The 15,951-nt window shown below is 44.6% G+C and overlaps 1 protein-coding gene across 1 annotated transcript; it reads left to right on the top strand.

Moving 5' to 3' along the window:
- The first annotated feature begins 1,830 nt into the window (after positions 1-1,830).
- Positions 1,831-7,168, top strand: LOC123147715 (leucine-rich repeat extensin-like protein 5). Its single transcript, XM_044567008.1, has 9 exons — positions 1,831-2,141; positions 2,249-2,518; positions 3,281-3,406; positions 3,653-3,695; positions 3,945-4,027; positions 4,299-4,376; positions 4,483-4,536; positions 5,065-5,199; positions 5,279-7,168. The coding sequence occupies exons 2-9, from the start codon at positions 2,249-2,251 to the stop codon at positions 6,719-6,721; spliced, it is 2,232 nt and encodes a 743-aa protein (XP_044422943.1). The 5' UTR covers positions 1,831-2,141; the 3' UTR covers positions 6,722-7,168.
- Positions 7,169-15,951: the final 8,783 nt, after the last annotated feature.

Raw genomic sequence — 15,951 nt, 5'->3', positions numbered from 1 at the left:
TGCTCTAGCACGAGCAGATCGAGCGCTCCTCGCTCGGGGATGCGCTGCTCGAGGAGGAGAAACTGCAGATGCGGCTGGGGCAGGGGAGGAGCTTGGGTGTGTTGGAGGAGGTCCTGCTGGAGGTGGTCGCCGGCGACGTTTGGGAGTCCCGGCGAGCCGCCGCTCGTCGCCTGCAGCGACGGGAACGGAGGAGAGGTGATGCTCGGGCAGAGGAGGCCCTGTGCACGGGCGCGCTGGACCACGGGCGCAAGAAAGCTTCAGATCGGGAGCTCCTCTGCCGATCGGATTTGGAGGAGGAGGCACCGGCGAGGTGGATCGAATGGGGTGCTGGTTGCGGGAGCTCGAGGATTGAGGAAAGAGGAGGCCGATAGAATTTTGGATCGGGGGCGGGTGAGGCTAGTGATTGGCCCGGTGGGGAATGGGAGGATCCCGAGGTGGGAGATGCAGTGGACTGGTGGCGGCAGAGGGATTCGGAGGATGGGACAACTCTCCTCAAAATTAAGGTTATACTCATATTTATAGCTGTGGGTTAGATTAGGAGCTATCTCGTCCCTTCGATCAAAATCGGACGGTCAGGAAAAATAGGTTAGGGAGTCCAAATAAGAAAATGGTGATGTTTTATAGATGTCTGGGGATGATCCGGACCCAACAGTAACGATAGTCCGGTTCGGGTTTTGAGAAGTTTCGGACGCGCGAGAGGGGTCTATGCACTGCGCAAAGAGGGGTAGGCTGGGCCTAGGTGGACTGTGAAAAGGAGTTGTGTTGAGAGGAGAGGAAAGAAGGCAGCCCGGCACCCGTTTTCGGAGACCGAAAACGTTCGACGATAAACCGACTATATTGCCGCTATATTTAACCGTTAGGGTGTCAAACGGACTCCGAATACGATGAAACTTGGCAGGCGACCTACCTACAACCTAACAACACCGCACGCCAACTCTCATCCTACTCCGAGAACATTTTCCGGCCACTTATAAAATAATATTTCGGACGTGCCGCGGGCGCGTGCAAGTGTGTCTGGGCTTAGAACGGACAACGGAGAGAAAGAGGAGACCGGGACGGATGCAAGTTTTGAAAACATGATGATGCAATGCACATGATGACATGGAAAGATGCAACACTCAAGCAAATAACTGAAAGACACCTGACACATCAGTCTCGTGGCGTTACACCGTTGGCCCGGCACGCATGTCCGGCGGCGCCGGGATGTTCGCCTCGAAGAGAAGCCATGACTCGCATTCTTGGAGCGTGCGGCGACCGAAGTTTTGGCCGCCGCGGCGTCGCCGGGGAAGCGTTCGGCCATGGAGAGAGAAAGGGAAGGGGAGAGCGGCAGAGCTCGGCGGCGGAAGGGAGGGACGACGGCTGGTGTGGGCTCGGCGACGGAAGGGAGGGACGGCGGCTGGTGTGACCAGCGGCAAGGGAAACCTCTGTTTATATAGCCTCAGGGCGTGTGAACGCGCAGAAGGGGAGGCGTCGCCGCGCCTGCCCGCCCGTGATGCGTCGTCCGTGATGAGGAATCAATGGCAAGGCTGACCGGCGGCAGCCTTGTCATTGATGCCGGTCAGCCTTGCCATTGATTCCTCGCGGAAAACCGAGGCGTTTTGGAGAGGACGAGGCGCGTGTCGCTGATTCAGCGGGCCCGTCGAGTTTTCGCGCCAAAAGCCCTCGCCCCGGCGCCCCTGAGCGCCCCAACGCGTCGGGTTTGGCTTGGGGCCGCCGGCGCTGATTTGGGTCCAAGCCCGCGAAAAACGGGTTTCTGAGACGTGATTGGATTGAATTTTAGATGCCGGCACGGTAAAAACGCATGGAAAGGGCTTGTTAGGGCTGCAGCTGGAGATGCTCTGACCCTGTGGCATTTCATCGTATTGAAGCACTTCAGGGGAGAAAACAGAACTCGCCCAACCTGCCGACCGTACCCGAGCAGGCGAGCTGCGCCCAGTTCACGCGCCGCACCGGCGGCCGGCCGTCGTCGCGTCCCTCTCCGTCCACCCTGCGCCCCGTTCCGCCCACCGTAGCGCTCCCGCCCTCCGCGGCGCTTCCCTTGCCTCCGCGCCGTCCCCAACCTCCGCCGAGGTCCCTCGCCGCATACCTAGGTTCTGCTCGGCCACCGACGGCGGCGCCCCGGCTCGGCGCAGGGAGAAACGGTGAGTCATTCCGGCTGTTGCGTCTCTCTCGACTTCCCTGCTTCCCGCTTTCGGTCTTAATAGGTTCAGCCTCAAGGATTCAATTCTCCTTTATTGATCGATTCCAGATGGCCGCGAAACTTGAACAATCTTCTCCTGCCCGACAACCAAAGCCTACCATGTCACCATCTTTGCCTCCCAAGCTGTCAATGTTCGGGGCAAAAGCTGGATTCGTCATACCAAAAAACAAGATACCAGGCTCAATGATTATCCGCAAGGTTGAAGCACCAACTGTCCCCAAGGAAGAGAACCCTAAACCTCTCAAAAGAAACACAAAGTGGGGGCCTGATCTTACCTCCGATCCTGCCGTCAGGAAAGCCAAAGCTCTTGCTTACCAGGTAGAATAACCGTTTTGAGCTCAAGTATTATCTAGTGCTCTCCGTCCATGTAGTTGGACTTATAGCACATTCTATCTCAGAGTACCTTTTTGTTTGTATGCCATTTGCTAAATTATATCTGTACTATTAGCAACGCAGAAAGGATAGCATTGAGTTTTTAACTATGGGAAACAGGACTTTGCATCAGTATAATCCTCTGATATTGCAATGCAGATAACTGGAACACTTCTTTACTGTTAAGCATGCAAGAGTTTGTGCAACTATGTTTCTGTGTATCTTTAGCAAACTCAGGCAGCTGTCATGCTCATAGTTGCATCTCTACATTCAATCATTAACAGTAGAACCCTGCATTGTGCATTCTTCTTCTTGGGCATGCTAAGACGTGTTGTCAATAGTTCCAGATCGCATTCAGTCATAAGGATCTACCCCTTGCAATCATGTATTCTTAAAACACCTGTTTCTCTTCATAGCCTGCGAACCAGTATGTGATTGCATTTAGATATGTTCAACGACGTTTATTTAGTTACTTTAGCAACCATAGAACCAGCTTGACACCTTGTGTCATTTTGTATGACTAGAAAGTCTTGTAAAACATCTTATTGAGTTGCCTGTAATTCCACATTTCCGTCCAAGCAAGGCCCAAGTATGATTACGGTAGTTCCTCTTCCTCTGGTCAGACAGAAAAGAGCATTTTCTTGTGATTCTTTCATGTAGGAAGCTTCAATTGCCAGGTGTCATTAATTCACTATAGTGCATGAGCAGACTAGAGTGGAGCAGATTACAAAGGAGCTGACATCTGGAGCTCTAGTGATAGGAGGAAACGAAGGCTCATTGATTACGGTGAAGGGTTCAAGTTCTGATGGTGCTGACAATCCAAAAGAGAATGAGGTATTCATTGAGTGACCACCGTGCTGTCGCCCCCTTTCTGTTGTTCACAACGTTTGGATCTAGTTTAGTATGTGTTTTCGTAACTGGTAACCCCAGGTGCATGCTTTATAGAGGAAATGAGTTGTACAATCAAATTATGCTCTCATTTGATATGCTTTTGGAGGCATGTTGGTTGGTGCTTATGGTTATGTCGAAACAATTATATGCTCTCGTTTGGTAACTTCTTTCATTTTTGTTTTGCGGCAGGGGAAGATTAAACTCTTGGAGCTTGAAAAACGAGAAATTATTGGTGGGAGAAGTTGTTCTCTTACTCTGTGTCTTTCACGTCATATTTTTCTGAATAAAGAACTACTGCTGTGGCAGTGCATCCTGTCTCTGATGGAAGGTTGCTTCCTCAAGGGGGCATACCATGTTCAATATTGCTTAAGCATATTAACTATGCAGGGACTGAATGCCTCTGTAGTAGACTGTTAGTCATGCTTTGTTGTATTATGTCTTAAAGAAGTGTGTTATTAACTTGACTGTGTATTCATTGTAGGAGAAATACTCCAACTAAATCCAGCATACAAGGCTCCTGATGATTACAAGCCATTACTTAAGGAGACAAAAATCCCTCTGCCTGTATGTAAATGCACTGTTGTTTAATGCTTATCGATCAGTTTGTGTTTGCATTTGTACCAGTAGTTGTTTCACTTGTTTGTAGCGGTGTCCATCTTCTATTCATATCTGAAGGTTCTCATGTCAGCTTTTTAGTGCCATCTGCTAGTATAATGTATCACGATTAACAAATACCTTTTAAAATAAATTCTAAATCTGGGTAGATAACAAATTTGGGTTTGCTTTCTCTCTATATAAATGTGTTGCATTTACCTTGTGCTGTTGGCTATTGTAGACAGAAGCACATCCAGGACAAAACATCATTGGAATTCTTATAGGACCTGAGAGAAATACCCAGAAGCGACTACAGGAGGTATTAATGAGTCATTCTTGGAAATCTTCATTTTAATTGGTCGAAACATTCACGAGAATATGTTTGTTTCTTAGAATGTACCGTCACATCATTTATCATATGCCAGGAAACTGGAGCTAAAATACGAGTTTACGGGACTAAGAAAGGCAGTGGTGAAAAGGTTAACTTGTTTTCTTGATTCCTTTAACTTATAATAACATTTCTGTTCTCCATGTAAGTGAGAGCAGTATGTCATACCCTCGTACTGTACATTGATGGACAAACTATTATGACTTGTTTCAAACTTCTTAAATGTGTTGTTTGTGCTCTGGTATAGCTTTGTATTTGGTGCTGTTTCGTATACATCTTTAATGCAAAGTATTCAGTTGGACATGCAATCCCTTGAGCGTAGATTTAGTAAACTGTATTGAGTTGAAACAAAACAAAAATGCTGGGCCTTTGTTAATCTTTTGTTCTTGATCTTTGTTGTATCGCCTAATCGAAAATGTTAGTTAGGATCATTTCCACAGCAGATCTTTAGACATACTTTCTGTTTAAGCTTTACTTTTAGGGACTGTGATAACTATGATGCTCAAGTGCTAAGCACATCTTTTTCTTGATTATTTACTCTTTTATTAGCAAGTAATCCTGATAGCGATTTCAGCACAACTACATCAACTGAACACCTAAATTTATTATTCATGCTCAGGCTGAGGTTCGCCAGCCAGATATACATGAAGCGCAAGCTGCTTATGAGGACATATACATACATGTGTCAGCTGACTCTTATGACAAAGTTGATGCTGCAGTTGCGTTGATTGAGATGCTTCTTACTCCTGTCTCAGTAAGTTCAGAAGCTTGGTCTTATATTTGTAGTTGTAATATGCTGTCAATTGACCACCAAATCATTTTAACATTGTCAGGTAAATTCAACAGATACTCCAGAAACAGCTATTGTTTCTTCGGCAGTTACCTCTAGTGGTGTAAACCCAGCTGATATGCAACAGGGGCAGAGCACCACTTCTCAGCCTGGCTTATTTCAGTACCAATCACATAGTGCTCATTGGCTTTCCATTTCGCAAACCAGTGCTCCATCAATTCCTTCCTCAGGGCCTACACTGAGCCCATTACCCAACAATTCTTTGCAGCTGCAACCTCCTGCTGGTTCTTTCAGCATGCCACCATATACAGGACAATCTCCTCACATGAGTTTTATGCCAAGAAACGCACCACATTTTCCTGGATTTCAGCCATCAATGCCGAACAATCAACAACCTTCACAGCAGTTCCAAGCCAACCCCTCCATTGGACCACCTTTTGGCCAACCACCTGGAAATGCTTACAACCCACAACCATTGACATCTTCCGCAGCGCCACTGCCTGTTAGACCCCTTCAAACACCCCATGCGTCTGGAGGATGGCCAACTTTCTCCCCTGCTATGGCACAATCCCAGAGACCTTCACAAGGTGCACCAAGTTTTATGCCAATGAGACCTCCTATTTCTGTCTCGCCAGTTCCATCTGCGCCTTCTCAGTCAAATATGTCCACCAGCTATGGAACTCAGAATCCGCCAAGAGCAAACTTCACTCCTTCAGCAACATTACATTCCAGGCCTCCTGGTGGCCCCCAGTGTTTTCCTTCAGTTTCATCTCATGGTCCTACATCGGTACAAGTACTATCATCTCCTGTTGGGGCGCCACCACAGCAAACTTACCCGCCATCGATGCAAATGCGTCCTCCCATGTCAACACCTCCTCAAATGAGAGGCACACTTTCACCTTTCCCTCAAGCTGGACCAACACCTGGCAATGCACAAGTGGCGCCTTCATCGCGCCCGCCTGCTGGTATGCACGGGTTGTCTTTCTCAAGTTCAGCAAACACAGGCTACAATCAGACATCTATAGCTGCTTTCAGACCTCCACGTCCAGCCACAGGTGATTTTACCTTTAGGCCTCACGCGCCACCTTCAGCAGACCATCCAGCTTCAGCGGGCCAAATGGGAGCTCAAGCTAACTCTCCGTTTGGTTTACCCCAAGCACCGCCGTTCCGTCCTGCTAATCATAGCCCCATCTCCCCAGTTCAAGGTTTCCAAAGGCCTCCGGATGGAAGTCATATGGGTCCGGCTCGGATGCATGTTCCACTTCCACACTTCCATGGAACCTTCCCTGGGAATCCACCTGCTCATGAATCACCTAATGGGTTTCGACCATTCCCTCCAGCAAATCCAAACAGAATGCCGTTTCATTTCTTGCCACCGCAGCAGAATCCATTTCCGAATGCAAACAGGCAAGGCGGCCCAAATCCGATATATGATCCTTTCGCGCCAACATCCGTGTCAGGGGGGAGCAAAGAAGGCGGAGGCTGACCCTGTCTACTGAGGATCTCATGGCATCGGTTGGCTTGAAAGGAGGAGACGCTGATGACATCTCTGTCCTGAAATCGAGGTTGTGATGTGAAAGGAGGTGAGCCTTGAGCGGTCAAGGTGCTTAACTTGTACCATTGCTCTCCCTCTTTTTGTTTTGACAGAAGAACACCGTGTCGAAGGAGACATTTCTTGCATTTGCGGCTATTTGTACGTTCAAATCCTCCATTAAAGAAAGAAACAAAGATGCCTGTGCTGTTTTGCTCTTCGAGCAAGCGAAACTCATACCCGGATCACTTGCGTTTGTTTACAGCAATTTATGTACTACTGCCTTGCTTCCAGTGCAGTCCTAAAATATTCTTGTGCCAGCATTGACATGTAACCGAATCTATAAGTGTCTACACAGTAGGAAACAAGAGATGATGGGATGAATTCCCCTCCCTTTTCTTCCTTCCCCGAGTAGCTAAAAGCAGTATGTCCTATCCACTAACCCAAGTGGAAACCAAGCCTTTTGTCGTTCAAAAACGTGGGGTCCCGTTTTGATCATCGTTTGTCATGACTCCTTTTTAAGTTGGTTGATCATCGGTTGTCATGACATTTTTGTTTGGTAAGTTGGTTTGCTTAGACATCATGTATACTTTGTGTATGTCGTATTTTGGGTATTGGTTTCATGGTTCAAAAGCGCAGTCTTGTTTAGTTTAATTTCTACTCCCTCCGTAAACTAATATAAGAGTGTTTAGATTACTAAACGTGTATGTCGTATTTTGGGTATTGGTTTCATGGTTCAAAAGCGCAGAGTCTTGTTTAGTTTAATTTCTACCCCCTCCGTAAACTAATATAAGAGTGTTTAGATTACAGAGGGAGTAAATTTTAAGGGCAAAGCGGATAAAGCAAGTTTTTAGATATGCAATCTACGGTGGGAACAATCTATATGGCAAGCAAACTAATACTTCTTCTGTCCTAAAATAAGTGCCTTAACTTAGTACAACTTTGTACTAAAGTTAATACAAAGTCGAGACACTTATTTTGAGACGGAGGGAATACAATGGTAAGCTAAGCAACAAGCTAATCACCAAGCCAACAAGCAAAAAAAAGCAAGTAAAGGGACAACAAGCTAATTAGCAAGCCAAAAAGCAAGTAAAGGGACATGAACAGATAAACCACAAGTGAGCGAGGACGCAAATGTATCCGGGAACTTGGGGGAGTGCAGAAGTACTGAAGCCAAAGCTCCGGAATGCCACCAAGTGGCTCACTTTATTCTCTCTATGAGTCACCCCCAACGGGCGAGTCTCAAATTACTCGGGGTTAGTCTGGAAGGTGACCACCGAACCTCTACAAACTTCCTCGAGCACACCACAACCAAGGAAGCTTTCGGGCCTTTACTCCTACTGCCTAGGAGCTCCAAACTCCAAGAGTAACAAGTGTTGGTGATGAAATCGAGCGGGGATCACGAATTGATTTTGTGAAACATAGAAGAGTCTTCTTCTTTCCTCAAAATATGGTGGAGTTTGAGCCAAGGGATTGAGAGGAGCCATTGGGGGGGTTTGGAAGGGTGGAGCAGCTCAAGACATTAGATTTTTTTTGGTTGGGGGTGGAAGACGGTGGTTTTATACCACAACCCCCCAAAGTGTACGCTCCCAACATGATGGCCCCGTGTGCATGGGCTGAAGGACCTCATGCGCACGGAGTTAGCCGAGCAGAAAACCCTAGATCCCGTGTGCATGGTGAAGAAAATATGCCCTAGAGGCAATAATAAAGTTGTTATTTATATTTCCTTATATCATGATAAATGTTTATTATTCATGCTAGAATTGTATTAACCGGAAAGTTAATACATGTGTGAATGCATAGACAAAACAGAGTGTCCCTAGTATGCCTCTACTTGACTAGCTCCTTAATCAAGATGGTTAAGTTTCCTAACCATAGACATGTGTTGTCATTTGATGAACGAGATCACATCATTAGAGAATGATGTGATGGACAAGACCCATCCGTTAGCTTAGCATTATGATCATTTAGTTTTATTGCTATTGCTTTCTTCATGGCTTATACATATTCCTCTGACTATGAGATTATGCAACTCCCGAATACCGGAGGAACACCTTGTGTGCTATCAAACGTCACAACGTAACTGGGTGATTATAAAGATGCTCTACAGGTGTCTCCAAAGGTGTTTGTTGAGTTGGCATAGATCGAGATTAAGATTTGTCACTCATTGTATCGGAGAGGTACCTCTGGGCCCTCTCGGTAATGCACATCACTATAAGCCTTGCAAGCAATGCGACTAATGAGTTAGTTGCGGGATGATGCATTACGGAACGAGTAAAGAGATTTCTGGTAACGAAATTGAACTAGGTATGATGATACCGACGATCGAATCTCGGGCAAGTAACATACCGATGACAAAGGGAATGACGTATGTTGTTATGCGGTTTGACCGATAAAGATCTTCATAGAATATGTAGGAGCCAATATGAGCATCTAGGTTCCGCTATTGGTTATTGACTGGAGATGTGTCTCGGTCATGTCTACATAGTTCTCGAACCCGTAGGGTCCGCACGTTTAACGTTCGATGACGGTTTGTATCATGAGTTATGTGATTTGATGACCGAAGATTGTTCGGAGTCTCGGATGAGATCACGGACATGACGAGGAGTCTCGAAATGGTCGAGAGGTAAAGATTGATATATTGGAAGGTTATATTCGGACTCCGGAATGGTTCCGGAGTGATTCAGGTATTTTTCGGAGTACCGGGAGGTTACCGGAACCCCTCGGGGGAAGTAGTGGGCCTTCATGGCCCTTAGTGGAAAGGAGAGGAGGGCTGCAAGGGTGCCCCCCCATGGCAAGTCCGAAATGGACTAGAGAGGGGGCGACGCCCCCCTCTTTCCTTCTCCCTCTCCTACCCCTTCCCTCTTCCCCCTCTTGGAAAAGGAAGGGGAGTCCAACTAGGACTGGGAATCCTAGTTGGACTCCCCCTATGGCGCGCCCCTCCTTGGCCGGCCTCCTCCTTGGGCAGGGGGCACCCCAAAGTACAATAGACAATCTCTTAGCCGTGTGCGGTGCTCCCCTCCACAGTTCAACACCTCGGTCATATCATCGTAGTGCTTAGGTGAAGCCCTACGCCAGTAACTTCATCATCACCGTCGCCACGCCATTGTGCTGACGGAACTCTCCCTCGTCCTCAACTGGATCAAGAGCTCAACGGACGTCATCGTGCTGAACGTGTGCTGAACACGGAGGTGTCGTACGTTCGGTACAATGATCGGTTGGATCGTGAAGACGTTTGACTACATCAACCGCGTTACTAAACGCTTCCGCTTTCGGTCTACGAGGGTACGTGGATACACTCTCCCGTCTCGTTGCTATGCATCTCCTAGATAGATCTTGCGTGATCGTAGGAATATTTTTGAATTACTACGTTCCCCAACAGTGATATCAGAGCCAGGTCTATGCGTAGATGATATGCACGAGTAGAACACAATGAGTTGTGGGCGATAATAGTCATACTGCTTACCACCAATGTCTTACTTTGATTCGGCGGCATTGTTGGATGAAGTGGCCCAGACCGACATTCAAGGTTGTCAGAATCGTGATTTTGAATCGGATCGGAGCTCCGATGGTAGGATCGCAAATCGTATAATCTTCACTATCAGGATCGTAGAAACGTAGATTCTATGAACTAAAATCGTAGAATCATAGGGGTTAGTTTGGATCGTAAAGTCGTAGAATCGTATAACAAAATCGCGATTCCGAAAACCTTGCCGACATTACATGACCGCGTTCATGAGACTAGTTCTACCGACGTGCTTCGCACACAGGTGGCTAACGGGTGTCTGTTTCTCCAACTTTAGTTGATTCGAGTTTGACTACGGCCGGTCCTTGTTGAAGTTTAAAATAGCACACTTGACGAAAAATCATTGTGATTTTGATGCGTAGGTAAGAGCGGTTCTTGCTAGAAGCCCGTAGCAGCCACGTAAAACTTGCAACAACAAAGTAGAGGACGTCTAACTTGTTTTTGCAGGGCATGTTGTGATGTGATATGGTCAAGACGTGACGAGATATAAATTGTTGTATGAGATGATCATGTTTTGTAAAAGTTATCGGCAACTCGCAGGAGCCTTATGGTTGTCGCTTTATTGTATGAAATGCAATCGCCATGTAATTGCATTACTTTATCACTAAGCGGTAGCGATAGTCATGGAAGCAATAGTTGCCAAGACGACAAGATGCTACGATGGAGATCAAGGTATCAAGCTGGTGAAGATGGAGATCATGACGGTGCTTTGGAGATGGAGATCAAAGGCACAAGATGACAATGGCCATATCATGTCACATATTTTGATTACATGTGATGTTTATCCTTTATGCATCTTATTTTGCTTAGTATGACAGTACCATTATAAGATGACCCCTCACTAAATTTCAAGGTATAAGTGTTCTCCCTGAGTATGCACCGTTGCTACAGTTTGTCTTGCCGAGACACCACGTGATGATCGGGTGTGATAAGCTCTATGTTCACATACAACGGGTGCAAGCTAGTTTTGCACGTGCAGAGTACTTGGGTTAAACTTGACGAGCCTAGCATATGCACATATGGCCTCGGAACACTGAGACCAAAAGGTCGAACATGAATCATATTGTAGATATGATCAACATAGTGATGTTCACCATTGAAAACTACTCCATCTCACGTGATGATCGGACATGGTTTAGTTATTATGGATCACGTGATCATTTAGATGACTAGAGGGATGTCCATCTAAGTGGTAGTTCTTAAGTAATATGATTAATTGAACTTAAATTTATCATAAACTTAGTCCTAATAGTATTTGCATATCTATGTTGTAGATCAATAGCTTGCGATGTAGCTCCCCGTTTATTTTTTGATATGTTCCTAGAGAAATATAAGTTGAAAGATGAAAGTAGCAATGATGCAGACTGGGTCCGTAATCTGAGGACTATCCTCATTGCTGCATAGAAGAATTATGTCCTTGATGCACCGCTAGGTGACGGACCTATTGCAGGAGCAGATGCAGACGTTATGAACGTTTGGCAAGCTCGGTATGATGACTACTTAATAGTTTAGTGCACCATGCTTTACGGCTTAGAACCGGGACTTCAAAAACGTTTTGAACGCCATAGAGCATATAAGATGTTCCAAGAGCTGAAATTGGTATTTCATACTCATGCCTGACTCGAGAGGTATGAGACCTCTGATAGTATTTTTCCTACAAGATGGAGGAGAATAGCTCAACCAATGAGCATGTGCTCAGACTGTCTGGGTACTACAATTGCTTGACTCAAGTGGGAGTTAATCTTCCAGATAAGATAGTGATTGACAAAGTTCTCTAGTCACTATCACCAAGTTACTAGAACTTCGTGATGAACTATAATATGCAAGGGATGAACAAGATAATTCATGAGCTCTTCGTAATGCTAAAGGCTGCGGAGGTAGAAATCAAGAAAGAGCATCAAGTGTTGATGGTTAACAAGACCACTAGTTTCAAGAAAAAGGGCAAAGGTAAGAAGGGGAACTTCAAGAAGAATAGCAAGCAAGTTGCTACTCCCGGGAAGAAGCCCAAGTCTGGACCTAAGCCTGAAACTAAGTGCTTCTACTGCAAAGGAAATTGTCACTGGAAGCGAAACTGCCCCAAATACTTGGCGGATAAGAAGGATGGCAAAGTGAAGAAAAAAAGTATATATGATATACATGTTATTGATGTGTACCTTACTAGTGTTCATAGTAGCCCCTGGGTATTTGATACCGGTTCAGTTGCTATGATTAGTAACTCGAAACAGGTGTTACAAAATGAACAAAGACTAGTTGAGGGCAAGGTGACGATATGTGTTGGAAATGATTCCAAGGTTGATAAGATCACCATCGCATACTCCATCTACCTTCGGATTAGTATTGGAACTAAATAAATGTTATTTGGTGTTTGCGTTGAGCATAAATATGATTCGATCATGTTTATTGCGATACAGTTATTCATTTAAGTCAGAGAATAATTGTTGTTCTATTTACATGAATAAAACCTTCTATGGTCTTACATCCAATGTAAATGGTTTGCTGAATCTCGATCATAGTGATCCACATAATATTGATGCCAAAAGATGCAAAGTTAATAATGATAGTGCAACTTATTTGTGGCACCGCCGTTTAGGTCATATTGGTGTATAGCGCATGGAGAAACTCCATGTTGATGGACTTTTGAATCACTTGATTATGAATCACTTGATGCTTGCGAGCCATGCCTCATGGGCAAGATGACTAAAACTCTGTTCTCCGAAACAATGGAGTGAGCCACTGACTTATTGGAAATAATACATACTGATGTATGCGGTCCGATGACTATTGAAGCTCATGGTGGGTATCATTATTGTCTGACCTTCATAGATGATTTAAGCATATATGGGTATATCTACTTAATGAAACACTAGTCTGAAACATTTGAAAAGTTCAAAGAAATTCAGAGTGAAATTAAGAATCATTGTAACAAGAAAATAAAGTTTCTACGATCTGATCACGGAGGCAAATATTTGAGTTACGAGTTTGACCTTCATTTAAAAACAATGTGGAATAGTTTCACAACTCATGCCACCTGGAACACCACGGAGTAATGGTGTGTCCGAACATCATAACTGTACTTTATTAGATATGGTGCGATCTATGATGTCTCTTACCGATTTACCACTATCCTTTTGGGGTTATGCATTAGAGACAGCTGCATTCATGTTAAATAGGGCACCGTCTAATCCGTTGAGACGACACCGTATGAACTATGGTTTGGCAAGAAACCTAAGCTGTCGTTCTTAAAGTTTGGGGCTGCGATGCTTATGTGAAAAAGCTTCAACCTAATAAGCTCGAATCCAAATCAGAGAAATGCATCTTCATAGGATACCCGAAGGAAACTGTTGGGTACACCTTCTATCACAGATCTGAAGGCAAGATATTCATTGCTAAGAATGGATCCTTTCTAGAGAAGGAGTTTCTCTCGAAAGAAGTGAGTGAGAGGAAAGTAGAACTCGATGAGTTAATTGTACCTTCTCCCAAATTGGAAAGTATTTCATCACAGAAATCAGTTCCAGTGATTCCTACACCAATTAGTGAGGAAGCTAATGATGATGATCATGAAATTTCAGATCAAGTTACTACCGAATCTCGTAGGTCAACCAAAGTATGGTCCGCAACAGAGTGGTACGGTAATCCTTTCTGGAAGTCATGTTACTAGACCATGACGAACCTACGAACTATGAGGAAGCGATGGTGAGCCCAGATTCCGTGAAATGGCTTGAGGCCATGAAATCTGAGATGGGATCCATGTATGAGGACAAAGTATGGACTTTGATTGACTTGCCTGATGATCGGCAAGTCATTAAGATTAAATGGATCTTCAAGAGGAAGACGGACGCTGATAGTAGTGTTACTATCTACAAAGCTCGAATTATCGCAAAAGGTTTTCGACAAGTTCAAGGTGTTGACTACGATGAGAGTTTCTCACTCGTATCTATGCTTAAAGTCTGTCCGAATCATGTTAGAAATTGCCGCATTTTATGATTATGAAATTTGGCAAATGGATATCAAAACTACATTCCTTAATGGATTTCTTAAAGAAGAGATGTATATGATGCAACCAGAAGGTTTTGTCAATCCTAAAGGTACTAACAAAGTGTGTAAGCTCCAACGATCCATTTATGGACTGGTGCAAGCATCTCGGAATTGGAATGTACACTTTGATAGTGTGATCAAAGCATATAGTTTTATACAGACTTGCGGTGAAGCATGTATTTACAAGAAAGTGAGTGGGAGCACTACAACCTTTCTGATAAGTATATGTGAATGACATATTGTTGATCGGAAATGATGTAGAAATTTCTGGAAAGCATAAAGGAGTGTTTGAAAGAAGTTTTTCAAAGAAAGACCTCGGTAAAGCTACTTACATATTGGCCATCAAGATCTATAAAGATAGATCAAGACGCTTGATAATACTTTCGATGAGTACGTACCTTGATAAGATTTTGAAGGAGTTCATAATGGATCAGTCAAAGAAGGAGTTCTTGCCTGAGTTGTAAGGTGTGAAGTTGAGTAAGACTCAAAACCCGACCATGGCAGAAGATAGAGAGAGAATGAAAGTCATTCCCTATGCCTTAGTGCTACCTCTTGAGCACTGCGTTGGTTTTCCCTTGAAGAGGAAAGGGTGATGCAGCAAAGTAGCGTAAGTATTTCCCTCAGTTTTTGAGAACCAAGGTATCAATCCAGTAGGAGATCACGCTCAAGTCCCACGCACCTACACAAACAAATAAGAACCTCGCAACCAACGCGATAAAGGGGTTGTCAAGCCCTTCACGGTCACATACAAGAGTGAGATCTGATAGATATGATAAGATAATATTTTTGGTATTTTTATGATAAAGAGAAATAAAGATGCAAAGTAAAATAAATGACAAAGGAAATAACTAAGTGTTGGGAGATTAATATGATGGAAGATAGACCCGGGGGCCATAGGTTTCACTAGTGGCTTCTCTCAAGAGCATAAGTATTACGGTGGGTAAACGAATTACTGTCGAGCAATTGATAGAATTGAGCATAGTTATGAGAATATCTAGGTATGATCATGTATATAGGCATCACGTCCGCCACAAGTAGACCGAAACGATTCTGCATCTACTACTATTACTCCACACATCGACCGCTATCCAGCATGCATCTAGAGTATTAAGTACATAAGAACAGAGTAATGCTTTAAGGAAGACGACATGATGTAGAGGGGTAAACTCATGCAATATGATATAAACCCCATATTTTTATCCTCGATGGCAACAATACAATACGTGTCGGTTCCCTTTCTATCACTGGGATCGAGCACCACAAGATTGAACCCAAAACTAAGCACTTCTCCCATTGCAAGAAAGATCAATCTAGTAGGCCAAACCAAACTGATAATTCGAAGAGACTTGCAAAGATAAACCAATCATACATAAAAGAATTCAGAGGAGAATCAAATATTGTTCATAGATAATCTGGATCACAAACCCACTATTCATCGGATCTCGACAAACACACCGCAAAAGAAGATTACATCGAATAGATCTCCAAGAAGATCGAGGAGAACTTTGTATTGAGATCCAAAGAGAGAGAAGAAGCCATCTAGCTAATAACTATGGACCCGTAGGTCTGAAGTAAACTACTCACACATCACCGGAGAGGCCATGGAGTTGATGTAGAGGCCCTC

Source organism: Triticum aestivum, chromosome 7A, assembly GCF_018294505.1.
Source record: "Triticum aestivum cultivar Chinese Spring chromosome 7A, IWGSC CS RefSeq v2.1, whole genome shotgun sequence".
Lineage (NCBI taxonomy): Eukaryota > Viridiplantae > Streptophyta > Magnoliopsida > Poales > Poaceae > Triticum > Triticum aestivum.
The sequence above is the reverse complement of the archived record's forward strand: the minus strand, read 5'-3'. Positions and strand labels throughout refer to the sequence as shown.

Excerpts from the sequence above, each read along its gene's own strand:
- LOC123147715 (XM_044567008.1), top strand. The coding sequence starts at position 2,249 with ATGGCCGCGAAACTTGAACAATCTTCTCCTGCCCGACAACCAAAGCCT. Across the intron at positions 3,407-3,652 it reads ACAATCCAAAAGAGAATGAG|GGGAAGATTAAACTCTTGGA; the intron begins GTATTCATTGAG and ends GTTTTGCGGCAG. Across the intron at positions 4,377-4,482 it reads CCCAGAAGCGACTACAGGAG|GAAACTGGAGCTAAAATACG; the intron begins GTATTAATGAGT and ends ATCATATGCCAG.